The sequence below is a fragment of the Excalfactoria chinensis genome, chromosome Z (assembly GCF_039878825.1).
Source record: "Excalfactoria chinensis isolate bCotChi1 chromosome Z, bCotChi1.hap2, whole genome shotgun sequence".
NCBI lineage: Eukaryota > Metazoa > Chordata > Aves > Galliformes > Phasianidae > Excalfactoria > Excalfactoria chinensis.
Genome location: NC_092857.1, coordinates 8,695,248 through 8,717,875, shown reverse-complemented (window position 1 = coordinate 8,717,875; position 22,628 = coordinate 8,695,248). Strand labels below are relative to the sequence as shown.

Sequence of the window (22,628 nt, the reverse complement as noted above, 5' to 3'; positions counted from 1 at the left end):
GAGGGCAAATGTGTGCAAATTTGCTTACACGCTGGATAGCTCTGCCTTACACCTGTAGCTGTGCAAGGCTAAAGACAAAGTTTTAGAAACAACCTGGAAACTCAAAGACTGGAAAAGAAATTCTTTTTTTTTTGTCCTTTTTTTTTTTTTTTTTTTTTTACCTAGTTGGGTGGATGCTTCCACCACGCTCCAGGGGATGTTCCTCCTCTGGCCAATGATCATATCCAGGACGTAGGCCTTGAGCCCATCACTCAGGATGTCCCGGACAGCTGGGCACAGGTATTTCAGTATAAGATGCCCCACGTTGGGGCTCACAGAACTGTTCCCAAGTTTAGCCTAAGGGAGAAGAGACAACAAGGAGAGGGCTGGTAATTGCTCTGCATGCTAAAACATATGCAAACAGTCCACACCCACCTGCCTATTACAGACACCCAGGAGGCAATGACATCCAGGCCATGAAGAAGTTCAGCAGCTCCTTGAACAGGAGCTTTCCCTTCAACCCTGCGGTCTCAGACACCAATTCTGGGTTGTTCTCTGGAAAGTCTACCCCAGGCTGGGATGAGGCAACAGCTTGGGAAAAGAATATCTCAGCTTGGAAAGAGGATGTTCCAGCTAGAAGGGATGCGCAGTTCTCCCTATGGGTATAACAAGGCTACAGCTGGAGGAAGGAAAGAGATGGGGATTTTTCTGCTGCCACGGAAGATTTTCATGTTGCTATTTTAGAAGTAGGAAGTAGCAAACTTCCAGTACCAAAGGGTTAAGGAACACTTAACAGTGACAAGCTGAGCTATAATTCCCGAGGATTACTATAAATAAACAGAGTAAGGGCAAAAGAGCTGGACAGAGCCCAAGATGAGGTGAAGAAGCATCTACGAGCCCAGCCTCAGCAGAGTGGGGATATATCCTGCTGCATGCAATCCTTTAGCTGCCAAAGGTCAAGCCGAAGACGTCAGCCCTGGACCTTGCACATATTGGTGGTCCCAGGCAGTTGTGTTCAGGGCACAGATTTTACCAGCTGAGCTGGAATTACACTGTCCAGTTGGCATGGGTCTATAAAGGTCCTGAACTCAGATTGAACTTCTTCGTCAGAAATAATCCTGCCAGATCCACTGAGCATCAGAGCATCACGGATGCGTGCTGCCTTTTGACAGGTGAATGCTCAGCCCTTAGCACACTGGATGGATAAGGAAAACCCAGATCAAAACCATGGTGTTGTCCAGCAGGTAAAGTAATGTGTGAGTATTGCCATTATTCCCCAAACCAATGCAGCGAGCGCAGGAAAAACACCGTGAAGTTTTCAAAATCTGGATATCTAAGCAGCTCCAGTTACACTGCACAGCAATCTGTGCACCAGCAACATTGTCATTAGGGGCAAATTACCCTGGGCTCTGTGATAAGACTGAATGAATTTGGAACCTGTTCTAGTGAGGTTTCTCCTTAGGGATGGCACTCCAGGGCAGTTGTCATCTCCAAACAGTCACACTGCTGCCCCAGAGTCCCTGCAACTGAAGAAGACTGTTCAGCTTTGAGAGGAGGCAGCACAAACAATGCTGAGTATCACAGGATAGAAAACATTCTTTGGGACAAACAAGCAACTTTGTTCTGCCCATGTTAGTCCACAAATGGGAGGTGAGGGAGACATAAGCAAAGGCAGTCGGTCCCGTGGGCAACCTAGATACACTCTGATGCGGGGTAATGGCCGTAGGGAAAGATCATCTGCCCTAGATGGGCAATGACTAATACATTTTTTTATTATTATGAAGCCCTGTCATACATCAAGGGACTGCAGACACTGTGTTATGCTGTGCTACATATGTCAGGACAGAATCAGAGGACGGATGGAGTAAGGAGACATAACTCTCTACTGTGCAAGAAAAAAGAGCTGGGGTACTGCATCATACTGTAAGTCCAGATAGCTTGGTATTCTCTCTCCTTTAGGACCAAAAGTAAGCACAGAAATGTCCTGATTTCAGCTGTGACGGAGGTTTTTTGTTTTTTTTTTTCCCAGAGTGTCTGGTATGATGCTGTATTTCAGCCTTGTTATCAGTGTTGATAACACATTGATGTTTTAGTTGCTGCTGAGCAGTGCTGCACAGAGCTAAGGACATTTCAACTTCTTGTGCAGTCCTGCCAGTGAAGGGGCTGAAAAGGGAGCTGTGAGGGGACAGAACCAGGACAGCTGACCTGAACTGCCTGAAGGGATACTTCATACTACAGGACATCAAGCCAATAAAATTTAAAACTAAAGGGGATTGACAGCTGCTGCTCAGGAACCAGCTGAGCACTGGTCAGGAGGAGATGAGCAGTTGCACTGTGCATCACCTGCTTTGTAAATGTATACATAACTTCAATTAATATTATTTTCCGTTTCTCTTCCTTTTCTGCCTTAGTAAAGAGCAGTGGTTATATTTTATCTCAACCTACCAGTTCTACTTTGTGAGTTTTTTCATTTTTTCCCCCCAGTTCTCTCCAATCCCAGTGAGAAAGGGGAGTGAGTGAACAGCTGTGTGGTACTTAGCTGCCTGCTGGTTTGAACCACAAGAAACGCTCTCAGAAGAGTAATGCTAATGCTCTCCTTGCCTACAGCTAATTTCAACTCAGGAACTACCTAAGGCAGACATGATTCTTATGTGTTTAGTAGACATCAGCAAATTTCCCTTCCCTTTGTTTTTCCAGTCTTCCCTTAAACCCACGCAGCATTAGCATCCTCAACATCATGGAGCAAAAACTGTCACACATTTACTGTCTGCTCTATGATGCACCATCAACTGTTTTTATTTTGCTAGTAGCTTTATCTGATGTCACTTAATTTTTGAACTGGAAGAGAATGGAGAAACAGTCTTTTTCCATCCTCTCCCTATCACTTACGATGGTAAAACGGCCATAAGAAAAACAAAACTTACTTTCACCCCTGGATCCCTGCTGGTTCCAAAGTGAGCCACAATCAGATCAACAGCAGTGTTGATTGCCTTCACCAGACCTAGAGGGAAATACAGAGTTAGAGCTGCCTGAGGGGCTTCTAGGACAGACCCAGACTAAACACTTGACAAAGAAATCAAACATGAGATATGTCATTTCCAGACCATGTCAGTACAGGTCCCTCCAATGCCAAAAGCATGCAAAACCCCTCCCGAATCCTCAGCAAATCTATCTGTGCTGGTTCCAACTCTCACTATCAGCCTGATAGTTCAACAGTCTTCAGGCTGAAGGACAGGACACCCTGTCAATACTCCCACAACAGATGGAAACATCACCTCCATACACCACCTCTTGAGGGACCAGAGATGGGCTCTGAGGCAAAGACAGGGCAGAAATAACATATTTAGCAGCTATGTGAGGCAGTAGTGGATAATCTGACATCTGCATCAGCATGATGCAAGAACAGTAGTGGAATAGAGAGAAGCTGCCATGTAACTACCACCAACACATAACTGGTAAAGGCATAGGAACCTTTCTGCACATTCCTCATTCTGACAAGACACAGAGGCAGCTGTCAGCAGTCATCGCAGTCACATCTTGGCCTGCTTTGAAATCTTTTCGACCATTCTGTTATATAAATGATATTCACCACACAGACCCAAAAGACATTTTACCTAACTGACTAAAACTCAGGCTAGCCCATATGCAACACCACACAGACCCACAAGTCTACCCCTGTATACTGAAATGGGATGGCAGCATGCTGTGCCATAGGCTCATGCTCCTCTGCAAGCCTGCTCTCTTTACACGTTCTTGTGGTTTCTTCTTGTCATACTTCCTGGAACAAGTAGATGGAACGTATTTTTTAGCAAATGGTGTGGTGCAAAGGAAAATGAACATGTGCTGGCTGTTCAGGGGAATGTCTGCTTATAATTCTACAGCAGAAGAGGACAGGAAAGAAATCATTATGCCTACGGAGACAGAGAGAAGCACTGTTCACTTTATCTTGTGCTACACTCCATTCTCCTCTATCACCACAAGAGACACATGGACTCACCCTTCTTCTGCAGCAAGTCAATAGAGATGGACTCTGTGTTGCCATCTGGGGAGAGACAGAACTCAGCAGGGGGTTTCTCAGCTAGTGAGAAGTAGTCAGGGAAGAAGTCAGTGTAGGTAAGCTGGAGTTGCCTCATAGACTGTCCTGCATGGCCAAGATGGGGGAAAAAAGAGTTAAATTCAAGCCCTTATACCAAAGCCTCTCCCATAGTTTGCTTTTCCCAGAAGCAATCTGCACCAGCAGTCTTCCCACCTGTCTGACCAAGACTGGACCAGTAAGGCTACAGGTCTGTTACTCCCCCAGAAACAGTATGCATGTTCAGCCCCACAGCTGATCATCAACTGCTGACCTAGCACGTAGTTCCAGCTTGGATGGGAATCTATGGGCACCAGAACATGCTGAGGGATGTTCACCCTTATGGGGCTTTGCTGAATCTCAGTGTACCAGACTCAGTGCTGCAGTGCAGGAAGCTGTAGCAGGGATGTAAGCTGATCAGAAGGAGCACACAGAGAATCCCTACATTGGACACAGACATTCACAGGTGATAAACAACATGCCTTCTGCTTGTCCCCTGAGAGGGGCTCTGTTTTCAAGGGGGGACTTCTGTGACTTCTTTCATAATGCTTCATTTTCCTACAGGTTGTTTCCTCAGATCCATGTCAGGCATTCTTCCACAAGAGAGGGATGGAGAAGCTGTTTGGGTTGGCAGAGGGAGGTGTAAAACTTTGGAGCTGACCATGAGAATATTCTTCCTCCCACATCCCCTACTGCTTCTCCTGGAGGACTGTCAAAGCTTCAACCAAAACAGCTCACCCACCTCAGCCCTTCTTGTGTAGCTTTTGAAGAACAAGGAAGACCTCAATGGTAAAGCATGGGCAAACTGCCCCATGAGAGCTACAGCCCAGCATCTAGCATGCTGATGGGGCTGGTGCAGATGAGCAAACACTACAGGACAGGGCACAGACACAAGATCTTCAAGGGCCAGAACTGCAGTGTGAGACATGAGCTATAAGCTGGACACATCCCTGGAGCACTTGCTGAGGTCTGAGCTGTTCCTCTGGTCCATCCCAGAGCCAAACCTAACTGCTCTCAGCTCATGGAGAAGAAGAGAGGCTCCAGAAGTTGTACCCACCAGTAAACAGTTTTCACCTTCCTCTTGTACACTACAGCCCCACTGTGAGTAGATGCATCAACACTGCTTCTCATAGCATGCAGAGTGGTGATGAGGCCAGGCATAGCTGGGACACTGAACCTGAGCCCTGAGGTCACCCCCAGACCCAATAGCAGAAGGGTGGTGCGCACCGTTCAGCTTGCAGTGGAAATGGCTGGTGTTGAGAGTGCCAGGGAACTCAAAGATGGGATTCCCTCGGTTCAGCCGGGGCTCTTGCTGCCTCCTGTCTAGGCTGTTGGCTAAGCCAGGCAGCCCCGAAACACGGTCCAGGCCCAGGGGATTCCTCCGCCTGTACTCTCGCCACTTCAGTGCTTGAGGGGAGAGGTGGTTCGCTACAGTGCCGCAGGCAGCATGCACCAGGTAGGAGGACATGAGCAGACAGAAGGACATGGAGGGCAAACAGGGAGAGAAGGAGGAGAAGGAAGAAAAACAAAGAAAGAGAGACAGCAAGTTAGCTGAAGTCCAGTGGTATTTCAGGACATTAGCAAATATATACACAGGGAGGTGAAGGCCGTAGCCAGGCACAGCAGGGCGGGAGTCTGAGTAATCTGGTGGCTGTAGGCACAGGGAGGGCATATTCAGGGTGCCAGTACCTGGCGTGGGAATGTGAGGATCAGCATCCCACTCTGGAAACACTGTGTAGGAGGCAGGACTGAAGGAACACACTATTAGCACACAGGCAGAGTGATGAGGGGAGCTATTAGGTGCCACAGCACCCAGATGCAATTTTGGCCCAGGTTGGGGCTGTAGGAAGGGTAGTGCTAAGGTGAGTATCCACAGTCAGGGAGCTGGAGATGTTCTCCACCAGCACGTATCAGTGGATGGGTACCTACCATTGAGGGGCCGTCCTCCCATGCTGCTCAGAGGACCAGAGCTGCTGGTCTCACTGCCACGCCTCCAGTGGGGATCTGCCTGGGCTCCCACTCTGCTCATGGGCACACCGCCCAATGAAAGGGGCAGGAGGGACCTGTTGTGGAGTCGGTACTCAGAGAGTGGTGGGTTTGGCTCCAGAGGTGCCTCTTTCTTGGGAACTGGCTTGGGGTTTTCGTTTTGCCTCAGGGCATCAACTTTGGTGACTTGAGTAGGCTGCACGGCACTGACTGCAGGGGAAGACCTGGTGGGAAGCAGGTTGGCAGAGATGGGGCAGGATCTGCTCCTGGGAGGCTGGCTCTCTCCAGCTCGCTCAGTGGTGGGCGAGGAAGAGGAGTCCACGCTCTGAAAGAAAGGCACGTTGCATCGCACAGGAGAGTAACTGCCCAGTGGGGATGGTCGGGTTGTCTCTGGGGCCGTCTTCTTGATGCAGCCATCATTAAGAGAGGCAGCTCCATCTGCTGAACGCTGGGCCAGGAGCATGCCATGGGCTTGGCCTCCAGACACTGCCAACTGCTCTGCCAGGGCGGCAGAGTTCTGGGAACTGGAGGAGATTTGCTGGCTTGCAGATCGGTTGCTGGACAAGCTGTAGAGTTGGGAAAGGCTAGAGGCAAAATGGCTGTGCAGAGCACGGGCCTTGGGTGGCTTGCTGAAATGGTGCTGGAAAACGAAAGGCTGGATGGGCAGTGTTGTGGGACGCTGGTCCTTGCTGTAGCGTACCACAGGCTTGCTGTCCGTGCCTCCACCTTTAGGGAGAGAAAAGGGGACAGTATATGAGGACAGGCAAAGTGACAGTCATCATGAATATCGTGGATCACAGGAAAAAGAGAACGTGCTCTCATCTACTGGAGGAAGAGGATGAGCTAGAGACTAGTGTCGAAAGACGAGTGGTTCAAGTCTGAATCAGTTACACACATCGTGAACTGGCAGGGTAAGGACATCTGTCTCCCAGTGATGTTTCCAGCTGTTGACAGCTGTCCTGAAGAGTAGGGTGCTGTACTGGGGGTTTTTCTCTCCTGGTCCAGCTTCTCATCCTTTCCATTTTCCCTCACCTCAGAACAGCAAAAGCCATGGCCTCAGACACCTGCCTCTGCCCAGACAATGCCCAAAGACAGAGTCTAATGCACCGCAGTACAACAGAATTTTGTATATCAAAGGACTGCTTCTTCTCACAAGTGCTGGGAACTCACCCGATCTGCCACAAGTATTATGAGCACCACAGGCATTAATCCAAGCATTCCCCACTCCCCTTGGGGTGTGCTTGCCCTCCTTCCCTACAGCTAGCAATTAGTAGGGCTTTCTTTCTCTCTAGTTCCTTATCAGACCATCCTGGTTTGCACACTGCTTTGAGCTGGAGTGAGGCAGCTCTTCTTCTCCAGCTGCTGGCAGGAGTTCTCAGCACAGCTCTAATTACAGCCTTGCTGTTTTGGTGCATAGGAACATAGTGCAGCCAGGGATGCAGGATATACTGCTCTGAAAGTTTCTGCTTGCCTGTTCCTCCCACTCCCTAAGTAACTCTCTGCAACTCAGCTGCTCCCATGGCTGCCTTCTGTCAGCAGAGACAGAATGCCTTCCCTGCCATCCTGTGCTAAGTGCAAGCTAAAGGCTCAAACAAACAAACAAACAAAAACAACAACAAAAACCAAAAAACAATTCAGGATAATAGTAAAAAAAATAAAATTAAAAATTAAAAAATATTCATGTTCCAAAGGTCAAAATCCCTTCCATACCTCCACTCAAGTGCTCTTCAAGTCTCCTGCTAGAAATTTGCAGCATATCACATGGCATATCCTTGGCATATCAGAGACTATTTACTGCAGCAGCCTGGTCAGAGATCCATTTGGATTGGCTTTTACTTGTGAAACAAGTACAATAACTGTCTAGAGAGGTCTCCTGCCACACTGTAGAAATGGCCATACCTTAACCACTTACGGAACTGTTACACAGCTTTCTCACCAGGACATGTAATGTCAAGATCAATGTAGAAAGCAAATCAAGTACTTTCCACAGAAGGTGCAGGGAAAACTACCCTGGCAATGGCCATGCGCCCTTCCAGAAGAACCTCTGCTGCAGTTCTACATACTGCAAGACACAGCCAGAACATTCCAGACAAAGACAAACAGATTATCTAATCCCTGTAGGGCTCATACTGTACGTGTTAGCAGAGACTGTGCAAGCTCTCTGAGCCACACATCAAGACAAGATGGTTGGCTATGCCATTTCCCTCCCCAGCTCTACCTCAAGCAGATTGAAAAAAAGATAGACTAAAAAAGTACTCAATGGTTTCTCTTCTCTTTGCCTGCTTGGAATGTGGCTCTGCTGAGCATCTGTGAATCTCTGTCTTGGGAGCTAAGGGGAGGCCATGGGCTGAGGGAGTACCACGTCCTAGAAAGAAGTCAGAATGAAATAAACCTCCAGACTGTAGACTCCCTAAGCATTAATGTAATTTCCTCCCTTACATGACATGAAAGGTTTGCATAAAACCTCAATTTCCTAAAGAAACACAAGGACAAGCTATGTGTGCTGATCTGGGTCTGAAATAAACACAGCAAAACTTTGTCCCAGAGACTAGCAGGCTTGGAATCAAACTGCACAGACTCTGGTCTCCCACTACCATGTAGGTTCCTCTGACGCTCCCCTCTAGTCCCAAAGAGTAGGGGTTATTTATATATTTATTTATTATTTTACTTCTCCATTCTGCCTAGTTTGGTTCCTTACCGTCTGCTCGAGCTCTAACATCTCTTTGTCCATGGCCACTGGTAGAACTACCTGAGAAGTTGGCATCTGCCTCCGTCAGCAGGGTGAGAGAGGCTTGCTCACCTGCCCCATGCCCACTGGGGACGTTCTCATTGGGTCCTGAGTCTTTGGTGGAACACAAAGCCTGTCTGTCCCCAAAGGGGTGATTCAAACAGAAGCTCTCGCAGCTTCGGTTCAGGCCATGGATGAAGGGCATGGGTGGAAGACTCTGGCTGCGGTGAGCTCTTTCTTCTAGGAAGGTTGGGCAGTCCTGCTGTGCCTCAGGAATAGGCGAGAACTCCAAGGAGGAATCTCCACTGCACCGGAGTGGTGGTGAGGTGCTGTTCTTTTTTCTGCCTTTAGCAAGTTCAGCAAAAGATGTCACTCGCTTTGGTGGGGAACTCTGGATGGGTATTGCTGGGCTTTCACTCAGCTTAACTGGACAGCTCACCATACGCTCCAAAGACCCCAGCCTGTTGCCAGGACTCCTGTCCAGGTTCTGATCATAGCTTCTGGAGCGCTGCCGGCTTGTATTGAGGTTAGGTGGCGATACGTTCACATAGACTTGACCCTCAATCATGTTCTCTGTGGTTTCTCCCTTTGCCTCCTCTTCACTGCACTCCACATTGCCTTCTTCTTCTCTTAGGTCAGGCCTTCTAAAAAGATAGTATTCAGTAGGTTGGGCTGGGCTACCTTTGGTCTGGTCTTCTGAGCAACTAGTTATGGAAGATCCTGCGGGGCTGGGAGATGACTGGGAAGACAAGTCACACGTGACTAGCTTATAATAATTCTGAGTAGCCACAACAAGCCGTGCTTGGCTCTGGAAGCAGGCAGTGAGGTCTGAGCTCTCTGAAGTGCAAGGCTCACAGTGGAGGTGGTAGGAGTTGCAGTTAGCATCAAGAACAGGTGAGGAAGAACGGTGACACTCACATGTCTTCCCTGAACTCTCCGGGTGATGCGACTCACAAGACATCTTGGATTCTGTGGGTGATGAATGCAAATCCAAGTAAAAAGCTCCTGTGTCCGAGTGGCTGCAGAAGGAAGAGTCACAGGACAGGTTGGCTGAATTCAGGTTAGATCGAGAATGGCCATTCATTTTATTGTAGAGAGCACTGAAGTTCACCAGCACCCCATCAGAGCTGTTGCAAGAAGAGTCACTGATGTAGCCCATCTGCTGGTCAATCACTTCAGACTGACTTGATGAACTGTAGCAGCGGCAGTGTTGGAGCTCTGAGCTGGAACAGCTGCACGTCCGGCTAAGCAAGGCGTCGTGATTCCTCAGTGATTCACCTGTATTTTGATTCCACTCCTGGTCAGCAGCATCAAAGGAGAAGCTGGAGGAGCTACCACGATTGCAGCTGCATTCATCCAGCTCCATGCGTTCTGTGGCCTGGTGGCACCGGTTTGCATTGTTCCTCTTCTGGATGTCATCACTGCTGATTTTGTCCTCTTGCCCATCTACCACACCGGATCGGCTTGCCATGTTCCAGGATTTCACAATCTGGTTGGAGTCGTGGAGGTGGAAAGGGGGCAAGGCCAGCTCATGCAGATGAAAGGGAGGTTTGCCACCCACAAGGGAGTTGTGAAGGTGGAAAGACTTTTGTCCCAGGTCATCCCCAAAGATGCTGAGATCTTCACCCTCGGTCAGTAAGAAAGGGTTGTGTCGCTTACTGGCACTAGGGACAACCAAGTCCCTTGCTTTGCCCTCTTTGTTGTCGGAGGCCTCTGCTGAGGATTCAGAGGCCTGGAGAAAGCTGCTGTACACCAAGGAGTCAGTCTGTGAAAGGTCTCTTTCTGGAAGGGTAGAGGTGCGTGTAATGCCAAGATCTGGCTGACAGAAGGGGTTGGTCCTTTTGTTCACGGAGCAGCACTGCCTATCTGGGACCTGGCAATGCACAAGAGGAATGTGATGGACAATCAGCGTCTCGCCAGTTAGCTTTGGTGGACTATCCATGGTGAGGAATGCTCTTCAGGACATCAGTTAAACTGTTGCTACCCATGGACCAGTGCAGCTGCACATGAGAGACGGGTAGGACACTTCTCATGAGGGAACTCAGATACCTAGAGAGAGACAAAAATGCAGAGAAAGTCACTTTTCAGTTAAGGCAGAGAACATTTGAAGCCTCCCTTGTTTCACCAAAGACTTCATGACCTAAACAATATTCCTTGTAAGTACAAGCACCTCAGCGTAAGGTTCTGAGCAATCTTTCTCCAGGGAAAGCAATACAAGACGAGACAAAAATACCCCTTTCTCTTCCAGTCTTCTGGGACAACCCTTGTGCTTCCAGATGACACTATACAAACTTCTCTGAGGTAACTTATTTCACTCAAGTGGCCAAAGGACTGAACAGGCTTTGGGTCAAAGGAAGCCCTCAATGCTGATGGCACTCATTGCACACACACAGGAAAACTTCTTAACACTTATCTCCTCATTCAGTTATTCAGTGTATTTCACAACAGGGCTTGCTGTTACAATGCACAGACCCAAGACTCACACAAGCAGGGCACAAAGAAACCAACACCTCATGTTCAGTAAATAGCAGTCTGTCATAACGCTATAGGAAGATGTTCATCAGCATGAGACATGGGAGAGCAAAGAACATATTCATTTCTCTTTCCCAAGCTGCCCTTGACGACCAAACAGCAAGAGCTTTCAGGACAGTCTGGATAGAGTTTTTCTTTTCGCATTCTCTTCCACATTCCAGAGAAATCAATGCAGAGAAAACGGGGGGAGGGCAGCTACCTCAAAAAACAAACAAACAAAAACCAACACAACAACACTGACCCAGGGTGATCCTGAGGGACGCAAAACTAAATTAATGGTCTCACATGTCAATTCCTTGTTTGGGAAATCCTGGTCTGAACATCCTTGGTCAGCAATTCATACCCCATATTCCATCCAGGCATCCTAAGCGCTCACAGCATCCTGGCACTGCACACTGCGATCTCCGGACACCAGGAGCCTAGGTCTGCTGTCATCACTATTAGACTTCAAAGTGACAGTAACAGTAACTGCATCTTTATCTACATAAACCCAGTGTTCGTGACTATGAAATGATAATGGATTTGGAACAGAGCTGCAAAGGCATATAGGAGTGTAGGGAGGAAATTGAGAAATGTGGGATAAATGAAATCAGAACAACACTGCAAGCACTGAGACAGCTCTACAGAAAGATCAAGAGCTTCACTTCTTTTAGCTTCATGGCATAAGAATAGCAATTAAAAGATGCTAAAATAAAGCTGATCAAACGAAGTACTTTCTCCCACGCATAACTGCGATTCTCACAGATACAGGATGTTTTGGCAGAAGAAAAAGAAAACAGCCAGAAAGATGGAAACAGATCCAGTGTTTACGGCAAACATCCAGTGATGTAAAAGTTGATAATAACAGCAGTGCTATTGAGATGATAAGCCTTGTGGATCAGGCTTAATTCTAACAGAGACACATGTGAGGGGCAAACGCACCCTCATATCTGCTTCTGTTGGGATGATTCACCCAGAATTAGGCCCCGATGAAGAAAAAAGTCACCTGGACCACACCCAGGGAACTACCATGTGATGCTAAACTAGCCCTGCCTATAGACTTCTTGGTTTTTATCACCCTTCCCTCTCCTTTCACTGACTCCTCTGTCCCACAAGCCCCTGTTCCTTTCCCACATTCTCTGCCATAGTGGCTGAAAGGAATGGATTTGTTCTCCATCTGGTTCCTGAGAGGAGATTTTGCACATTAGGGATTCCCACGATCACATTGTTCAAGAACCACCATTGGTAACAACAGCTTCTGGCTCTGTGCCTAGCGCAAACATGCTGAAAATGGTGTTCAGCAGCTAGGGCTGTTTCTGCCCCATTCTGAACTTTGTGCATCACTGATGGTGCACATAGCAGCACGAGACCCTGCTTATCCCCCAGCACTGTGGGAAAAGCTTGCTCTGGTTCTGCAGTGCTTATTTGCTCATTCAGACCTCTCCTTCCCTTGTTACTACTCTGGTAGATGGTTGTAACACTTAGATCATGTCTCTCCACACAGTTTTGCTTTGTTTTGTGTGTCGCATCAATGCAACAGCTTGAAAAGCATCATTTTGTGGACACAAATGGTGACAGCAAAATCCTTCATTGCTAAAGCACAACATCTCTACTGCCTCTGGGAAATGGCTGCTTAGAGCACCAGCACCCATCTGCTGCCCAGCCCTGCCAAGCAACGCACACCTCACACTGCTGCAGATGCTGCTGTGGGAGGACAAGGTTTGCACAGGCACACACTGACATTTGACAGCAAAATGTAAGGGAAGGTGACACACAGCCATTTCCCAGCTGCATCTCTGCAGTTCTGCCCAACTCTCTGGTTTTGGTGGCAGCATAGGCTGCCCAGGCAGACAGAATCACTGACTCACACGTGCTGCAGCAGATGAACGCTTGCTCTGCCTGCACCGACAGCACATGGCTCCAAGGGCCAGTATCACAGGAAAAATGCTTCCAGCTCCTGCCAGGAGCCATTTTGACAGCTTCCCTAAGGGTATGCAGGACATTTTTATGTCCTAGGCATCACAGTCTCCCTTATGATAACCTCTGTCTCAGGGATGTAGGGAGGTTAGACTGTGGCACTGTCAGCACAAGGACCATTGATTTCCCAACGCCATCCTCCATGGCCATACCATCCATCTGTACTCCCTCCAATTCTGGAAGACTGCAGACGGATCCACTCTCTTCTATTCAGGGTATGGTAGGATAAGATCTATGCTGGGTTGTAAAATCTAGCAAGCACAGTAGTTTCACATTCTGCTGGCTTTGATAAGCTCTTTATAAAGCCATCCCACCCCTTTGCAAGTGGGGGGGGGGGGGGGGGGGGGAGGGTTCAGAAGGCGGGATACACAGTTTGCATCCAGATACTTTTAGCCCAATCAGTTCATTTTTCTTAATTATCATAGCAGAAGCCCACAGAGTGCTGAAACCTGCTTAATTCTATGCACACAGTAGCATAAATTCAGCAACAATCCCTGCCTGGAAAACAGTGTCATGGCAGCACAAGGCAGGGAGACATGCAAGAAGCATCTTGATTCTTGATGCAGCAGCCATTTTGACTGCAAATGTCAAAATTCTTTATCTACTCCATACTGACACCATCTGCTGCTGAAGGGGAAATATGGGTTGTCTATTCTGTCAGCTCAGACATCTCATTATCTGGAGATGTCTTTCACGAGTTAAGGTAATGCAAAATAGAGAACAGCTTTCCATGAGGTATCTATTACGTGGTGGAGAATTATGAATGCTTGTACCCTTAGTTATACATAAAGAAAAAATTCCAAAATGCAGCAAAGCTCCAGGTATGCAGAGAAAGAGGAGTGCTGAGCAACAAAGGGTGTTTTAGCACCGACCTGAGAGCTGCCTGCCAAGATGCATCACGTTTTAGTAAGGATGCAGCATACTGCAGTTAACAGGAATGCAGCACTGCTCAGGCTCCACACTTCGCTCCTTGCAAGGCTTCTTCAAGACCCCCATTCTGCTCTATCCACCAGGCTGAAGATGATGTGCTAATTGGAGGGTAGTCAGTGTAGCACCTTGGCTTCTGAAGTACTGCCTCCTGCTGCTGTAACACTATTGAGAAAGTGTAAGCCAGCAGAGCCTTGCTTGCAAGTCATGTTGTGCTAGATGTGGCAGTAACTGAGCTCCAGGCATATCCCAATATTATCTCTCTGGTTACACTTTTGGAGTTTGCTGGCAGCTGCCCGCAAGGTGTGGCTGTGTTTAACAGACAGTGACACAGGTTTTCTCATAGTAGGTAGTGCAGTAGCAGGGAAGCAAGCAGACATTTCAGAAATAAATATGATTTCGATACACAGAGACTGCATATAAAACATGAAGGAAGAAGAGATGATCAGAACTGTCAGCTGGAGGAGATGCTGGCTGTATGGAGGCTGGCTTTTCTGCACAGATTACTATTTCTACAGATCTCTGCCCCGTATGAGCCTTTAACTGTGATGGTTCTTGCTGTGTCTTTCTGAATGGCTTTGGTTTCAGTCATCATCATCCTCTCTCATTTAAAAAAAGACAACCAAGTCACTGAAAGGTGAAAGATGGAAAAACAGGGTTAGGAGCTGGGTGTTTGGCTTAACAGATGAGTTAGCCAAAATTCTTCATTATTAGAGCTGCTGGTTCTTCCATTATTGTTTCATGTGAATCCCTGACTCCTACATGGCATTTGCATTAAGATGGCTGAAGAAAACAGATCTACAAAACAAAATGTGGGAAAAAAAAAAAAAAAAAAAAAAAAAAAGCTGCAAAAAGCAGCAGTTTGTGAGCTTGCAGACAAAGGCACAGTATGGACGTCTTCTCATTGCTCTATGGCAAGAGAGAGATCCAATTCATTCTCTGTCAGCTTACCTCAAGGCAAAAGAGCTGGGAGAACAAGCCCAGCTGGCAGTCTCTCACCAGCCACTCTGCAGGACAAGCAGTGTGGGGGGTCTCAGGGCTTGGGTGGCTGCTCACTGGTCCTGCCACCAGTTTCCAGGATCCCAGTTATGCAGCTCATTCCTGCCCAGATTTTGTCACTCTGAAAGCTGCCGGAAAGCACTGAATGTTGTTTTTTGTTGTTGTTGTTTTGTTTTTAAAGTCCAAACCATCTCAACTGGAAAATTCTAGCAAGTTGGAAGGCATTCAGAGAACAGCCTGATGAGGAGGATGGGGCAAGGGTCACAGGATGAGTGGCCTGGGGACAGGCGTGAACCTTCCAGGTGAGTAAAAAAAGAATCTACACAAGGACATGGGAAGTCTGTAAGCTGTTGTAGGATGTGATGAGCGGTTCGTACCTGTTCATTTATTGCCACCTGATATAACTGCCAAATTCTCACCTTCATTAAATGGTTTACTAAATCACCAAGCATGTTCAATGAAAGGAATGGTTCAAGGGGAAACAGCAGTCGTTTAGACACTTTGTAAGCCATCACTGCTCCTTTCCTGCCTTGGGGAATAGACTGAAGAATGAGGGCGGCCCTTCTGGGTGGGCCAGAATAGCCCAGGACCCAGTGCAAACAGCGGGGGCTGGTGCAAAATACAAGGATTTGATGCTTCCTGAATTTCTGCCTTTGGTTAAAGTGGTTCCTCTTGTAACCTTGAGCAAACCTTCTGAAGAGACCACTTCCCTTTCCTCAGCAAGGTGCTGCTTGGGCCTCAGCATGTTTTCCAGAGGTTTCCATGACAGCCTGACTCAGCCCACTATCATTACATCCAAAAAATACATAGGATTACGTGGTGTTCAAAACAGAAACATGTGACGGTCAGTGTGCTGCTTAGGTCAGGGGTGAGGAGCCTCCCCGTAGGGATGTAAGAGTGATTGAGATGAAAGCAAATAGTAGGTACGTGCACGCCTAACAGTGACATAACTAGGATGAGCAGGTACTGCCTTCCAGTTAGTACTGCCTCCCAGTTAGAGGAAAGAAAGTCCCAGCTGCACTGGGCACTCTGAGTTGCAGAAGACATTAGAAATAGCTCATGCAGCAGCTGTATACTAGCAGCCATGGGGCTGGACTCTCCAAAGTCATGCTCTGTGACTCACCAGCTGGTATGTGGCACTCAGCTGGAAACACTTGCAGGCCCTGACTTACAAAGCGGTCTGGTGATCTGGGTTTGAATCTGCCCCTCCTCCTCCAACAGCCCATCCTCTGCCCCAACCCCCACCGCATATGCTCCTAATTAGCATATGCAAATCCACAGAGGAGAAAAGACTCTAATGTCGCTAGCTGTTAGTATCACACTGAAATTGCTGCTGAATTAGACTCTGAACACAGCATGTCCTTTTTTATCATGCCCTAGTGGCAGCAGCGGGAGGAGGCACCATATTTGCACAGCATCTTTAGAGCACGAGCACTATAAAAGCATATCTAAGATTTGTCAAAAGCAGAAATTACACAAGTCCTTTGTGAAACATGGATCCATCTAGGTAATGGAGCCTGGCTGTTAAGTGATTCCCAAAGCATTCAAGAACCCATTCAGATTAGAAAAAATCCAATCAGCAAATAAAACTGCTAGGCAGAACCAGCAGCAAAAATACCAGGCTTAACTCCTCCTTGGCTGCACTTTCCCCAGGGCTTAGCCATGAGGAAGGGCTGTGGCTATCAGTTGGCAGCCTCAAGAAGGTGTTGCTTGTATAGATATGAGGGACTGACGACTGTATCTGCAGCTTTATGCAGAGAGCTGGCTCTCTGATCTTGATGCTTGGAAGCATACAAGACCATAGAATTAGAGAATGATCTCGGGTGGAAGAGACCTTAAAGACCACCCAGTTCCAACTCCCTGCCATGGGCTGGTTGCCCCCACCAGCTCAGGCTTCCCAGAGCCCCATCCAACCCAGTATTGAGCACCTCCAGGGACTGGGCACCACGGCTCTCTGGGCCAGGATGTCACCACCCTCAGAGTAAATATATTCTTCGTAACATCTAACCTAACTCTCCCCTCTTTTAGTTTAAAGCCATTCCTCCTTGCCCTATCACTAACAGACCGTGTAAAAAGTCTATTCCCCTCCTGCCTGTAATCCCTTTCAAGTACTGGAAGGCTGCAATGAGGTGTTCCTGTAGCCTTGTCTTCTCCAGGCTGAGCAAGCCCTGCCCCTTCAACTTGTCTTCACAGGAGAGGTGCTTCATCCTCTGAGCTTCTTCATGGCCCTCCTCTGGACCCACTCCAACAGCTCTGCATCCCTTCTGTACTGAGGGCCCCAGACCTGGACGCAGTACTCCAGATGAAGTCTCAGGAGGGCAGAGCAGAGGGGGACAGTCTACTCCCTGTCCCTGCTGCCACCCCTCTGCTGATACAGCCCAGGATACTGCTGGCCTTCTGGTTTGCAAGTGTGCATTGCTGCCTCATATACAGCTTCTTGTCCATCAGGACCCCCAAGTCCTTCTCAGCATGATTGCTCTCAAAGAGTTCTTTTTCTAGTCTGCACACATACCTGCACCCAACCCATGTGGGCTGGCCTTGTTCTACCTCATTACATTCTCATGTGTCCACTTTTTGAGCAAGTCCAGGTCCTCTGGATGGCATTTCTTCCTTCTATTGCTGTCAACTGTACCACCCAGCTTGATGTCATCAAAAAACTTGCTGAGGATATATTCAGTTCCAGAGTTTATGTCAAGATAAAATGGCTGTTCCCAGCATATTTGTTATCTTGCTATGTGCAAATGTGACCAGGCAGCCATTCTTGCTCAGGTGTGTGCAAAAGCAAAGTGGGCAACAAGTGTATCTATGGCATTCAGCTGAGAGTTAAGGAATAAATACTTCAGGCGGACCAAGTTCTTGAAATAACTAAGGTATCACCCCCCTAACTATCCATAAATAAAACAGCTACAGATGTCAGGAAGCTCTCACAGGATTATCTTCAGAATTAGACACAGCAGTAGCATGATGGTTTGCTACAGTAGTCATGTGAAAGGAGAAGCAAGGCAGGTATGGCTTTTCCTCACAGTGATGGGCACCAGTCCTACCATCCAGCCAGAACATCTGCATCTGCAGAGATTCACTGCTTTTAAAAGATGCAGTCTCACAACGAATTTAGTACGTTCAGAGCACAACCAGATCAGAAGCCCCCAAAGAAAACACAAAGAGAAAAACATCCCAGCAGCAGTCTGGTTTTATCAGATGCTTCTCTTCACACTGCATATCTAAATGGTTTCTTAATCAGTGGCTTTGTCCAACAGCTGACTCCTGCCAAGACTGCAGAAAGTTTTAACCCTTCCTAGCTCTAGCTGCATAGCAAGACTGTATGAGACTAGAAGCTGCCTTCTGCACTGCAGAGCAGGCCTTGATACGACCTTCCTGGCAAAAACAAGTCTACCAAGAACGCTGTGGCTTCTTTTTCCAAGAAATACAAAATTTAAGGCAACTGTTGCCACTAGCTCAGAAACAGTAGGAAAAGAATGACGAACATATTTAGCCTTTGCAGATCAGCAGCCTCAGGGAGGTTTTGTTTCAGCATGGGAACACAGATGTCTGTGGACTGAATCAGATGGCCAGTTCAGCCTAGTCTGTCACCTTGGTTAGCAAAGTTCAGAAGCTCTGCATTAGGTGTAATAGCCTGAAAGTGGGCAGGCACATCAGTGATCATCTGCTCCATTCTCAACCCCAACACAGGCAGCCTCCATTAGAGAATGCCTTATGTCCAGAAGCAGGTTTCATAACACTTCCATTGACAGCTGGGTGCTTATAAAATCATAATGCTGCATGTTGACATCTCTGATAGCATCCAATTTTTTTTCTGAACTCTTGCAACCTTTGGGCCCTGTAAAGAACTAGTGATCTTCACAGCTAATTACATGCCATAGCTGTTGCTATCCTTCAATTCTTTTGAGCATACCAGCATTTATCTTCATTATTTATCCTTGTTTAGGACAAGGAGAACATGACATTTTTGGTATTTGTCACCCTTCTGAGCAGTCCTAAGCTTTTCATCCCGTTCATATACCAGGCTTCCTCTGTCCAGACACTGGTCTCTGTCTACTTGTGTGTTCATTTGCAAAGGACAAGGCAGAACCCAGAAGATCTGGATGAAACCACAGCATTAATTTATGTAACAGAATATTTTCCATGCAACAGAACTAATAAAAAGCAAGCCAGACCTTCATAAAATACTTATGAAGCAGACCAGTCACAAATAATGATTACACATATTTTTCTTCTGAGAGAAGAAACTTATCCCTTACAGGGACTGGCAACGCAAACCAAACTCAGCACGTAAAGCTCCAGCCAGGACAGCAATCAGCTGCCATGAGTCAGACATTTATTTTAGGATAACACTCTAGAAGACAGCTCATGTGCTAATTTGGCTTGGAATGATTGGGCTCAACAGAGCATTAAGGGTCTAATGAACTAAATCTGATAACCCTAGATTAACCAAGGTCTTCTGCTAAGGAAACTCATGCTGGACTGCAGAGGATACACAGGCCTACTCCACTGAAGAAAAGGAGAGCAAACAGGGACAATCCTTGGCACTGTACTAGAGGAGCAGTTTGGAGTTCCTAGGGATGTACCAGAGTTATGATTACTCTGCTTTAAGCCACTTCAGGGATGCTCAAGAGGACAAAGGAGACATCTCAAGTCTGTAGACTCCCAAATCTTTCTAGACAGGACATGCTCACATTTGGAAATGCTTCCTGAAGCTGCCGTGTCCTTTCTGTACCAGATGTCAAAGAAGAAGAAAAATCTACAACAAGTGGTGAGGAAGAATTTGTCTCAGCTGAACCCTCACAATGAGATGGTCTTCAAGTCATCCATCCAGGTTTCAAAGCCCTGCAACCTCTCTTCTGAGCATTTACTATAAATAAACTAGGTAGTCTTGTTATTCACAAAAACGTCAAGCCACTTGGGAATACTGCTGGGCTTTGAAGATTAACAGTAAGATTAATGGACTAATTAATCACAGTACATGAAAATTATTCCTATTATTAATTTCAAATAATTCTCCTTAACTCCCTGGAATATTTTTATGTTGCAAGCTGAGCAGCACATAAATCACTATCTTCTTTCTCTAGAATAGTCATCTTTTCTGTTAATGAACTCTGCATTTTCTCATTTGATACAATAATTCCAGTTTCTTCAGTCACTCCTCTTATGAGATTTTTCCAGGACTTTGTGCAGATTTCTGGTAAGTTTCTCATTTCTCTCCAAGCCTACAGTCATTACTCTGAGCAGGGGTGACTAATTACACACACTTTCCAATCAACAGTGAGATGTCTTCCACTTTACATATCAACACTAAAACACTGTACTATAACTTACCATGTCTACCTTATGTATCCTAATGTTTAAATACAGCTGTTCACCAAACAAAATTTCCTATGACCAGTGTTACTTCCAGATACTTTTTGTAGGTTAATGCCAGATCATTTAGAACCTGTCAAAGTGCATTTTTGTGACTATTATGTGACAGCCTTATACACACTTATTTAAGTTAGCACCTAAGCTCAAAATCTCAAGGCTTACAAAAAGACTTGCCAAAAGACTTGCCTAGAAGAAACAAGAGCCTCTTCTCTTCTCTTCTCTTCTCTTCTCTTCTCTTCTCTTCTCTTCTCTTCTCTTCTCTTCTCTTCTCTTCTCTTCTCTTCTCTTCTCTTCTCTTCTCTTCTCTTCTCTTCTCTTCTCTTCTCTTCTCTTCTCTTCTCTTCTCTTCTCTTCTCTTCTCTTCTCTTCCACATATATTTTCTATGAGGAAAGAAATCTATTTTCTGTGTCTCTGAAGTTTGATTTGTGGGGTTTTGCCCCCTGAAATTCCACAAACTGTTGGAGTAGGTGTGTGTGAAGTTTTGCTTGTCTTCATACAGATTCTCCTTGTGAGCCCAGGAGAGAGAACACGGTCCTCAGTAGCTGCTCGTGCCCGTGCTGAAAGAAATACTGTGGTGAATTTGCCCTATGTAACCAGTGAGATCTGGTAGCCTGCTTCCAGGAAAGAAGATCCTCTTTTTGCTTTTTATCAACAGGCCAAGAGGTTTTTGTGGTGTTTCCTTTTCAACCTCAATTTCTGCCAAGGGCAAAACACACAACAAGGAAGCAGATCAAAATACTGTCTGTGGAATATCCTCTGTTATAGAGGGAGATCACACTTCTGCAACTCCAGGAAAAATACAAATACATTGCTTCACACGAAAGTATTTCTCCACCCTGCAATACCGAATCATGTCAGTAACACAAAGCCTGGTAGGGGTACATGCTTTCCTTAGGATCTGCAAAGATTGTGCAGTCACCAGCAGTGGTACAGACAACAGATAACTCAGGGTTTCAGACAGTTCCTTCCCTCCTCTGTTTCTGTGCCACAAACTGGCTAGCTCTAATGCACTGAGAGCTGAGATTTCAAGGAATGCAATGTCTCTATGTTTGTGAAGTCTCACCTTTCTTCTCCCCCAGTCCCCTCCTGAAAGGCAGGGAAGAAAGGAAACAAAGGAAAGCAAGTGGGAACAACAATGTTGCCAGGCTTACAGTAACAAGAAGTAATCACTACCTTCAGAGTGTGTTATAAATACAGTAATTACAAATAGCAAGTGTTTGAAGAATTGTAAATGAGGCAAACAACATGGAACAGAGGCACAGAGGAGACACCTGGGCAAGGAAGATGCTCTGCTCAGTGGCCATTTCAAACACCAAGATCTGCAGCTGGAGGATAAATCTTAGCAGCAGGTCAAGTGAGATACCACTGAAGAGAGATGACAGAACAATTTGCCAGCTACAGAAAATGATAAAGTGCAGATGCATGCTGAAATCCATTTGCTGCCCTTCTGAAGGGTCAAGCTACAGTCACTGCTCACGGTAAGTTACATTCAGGCAAAATACATCCCTTAAAAGTGACTACAGCTATTCACATGCTAACAAGTGGTGAAGGACAGACAAAAACAGCAAGCCGAACCTCAGGGTAGATGTGTCAGTCCAATCAAGGAGTACAAGAAGGAACTAGGCAAAGCCAGAGAAGATGCTCAGTGCCTCCTAGCAGCATCTTGGGACCAGAAATTTACAGCTCCATGGGATCTTTGCATAGGAGGACTTCTGACTCTACCTCTTGGGAAAGATCCTAGGATTGGTCTACAGGGAAAAAAAGCACTGCAAGCAGGCACTGGATAAAGTACTACTACTAAGAACAGCGAATTGCACTACCAGTGGTCCAGATGGGCCATTCTTCCTGCAGACAAGTACATCTGTGAGGATGGCTACACTATTTGAACTACACAAAAACATGTGACAAATCCCTGCTCTTTGACATGGGAACCCAGGGAGACCAAAAGAAGGGGCCTTGATAATCAAGAAGCAGTTAAAACAAATTGATATGGTTAGTCTAACTCTGTAGGAAGAACAGACTCACTTCAAGAGTAGCACCTGAAGAGCCCATTACATGAGGGCCAAAGGAAG

The 22,628-nt window shown here is 46.7% G+C and overlaps 1 protein-coding gene across 4 annotated transcripts in view; it reads right to left on the bottom strand.

Moving 5' to 3' along the window:
• Positions 1 to 22,628, bottom strand: part of RUSC2 (RUN and SH3 domain containing 2) — a 53,232-nt gene that overhangs the window by 6,204 nt on the left and 24,400 nt on the right. For 3 of the 4 annotated variants that reach the window (XM_072359274.1, XM_072359273.1, XM_072359272.1), the window contains 6 exons: positions 8,736 to 10,814; positions 5,981 to 6,763; positions 5,279 to 5,479; positions 3,977 to 4,120; positions 2,904 to 2,980; positions 162 to 336 (listed from right to left, as the gene is read on the bottom strand). In XM_072359274.1, coding sequence (XP_072215375.1) covers positions 162 to 336; positions 2,904 to 2,980; positions 3,977 to 4,120; positions 5,279 to 5,479; positions 5,981 to 6,763; positions 8,736 to 10,707 — 3,352 coding nt within the window. In that variant the 5' untranslated portion in view covers positions 10,708 to 10,814. The remainder of the gene's footprint in view (positions 1 to 161; positions 337 to 2,903; positions 2,981 to 3,976; positions 4,121 to 5,278; positions 5,480 to 5,980; positions 6,764 to 8,735; positions 10,815 to 22,628) is intronic. The other variant, XM_072359275.1, reaches the window with a different exon arrangement.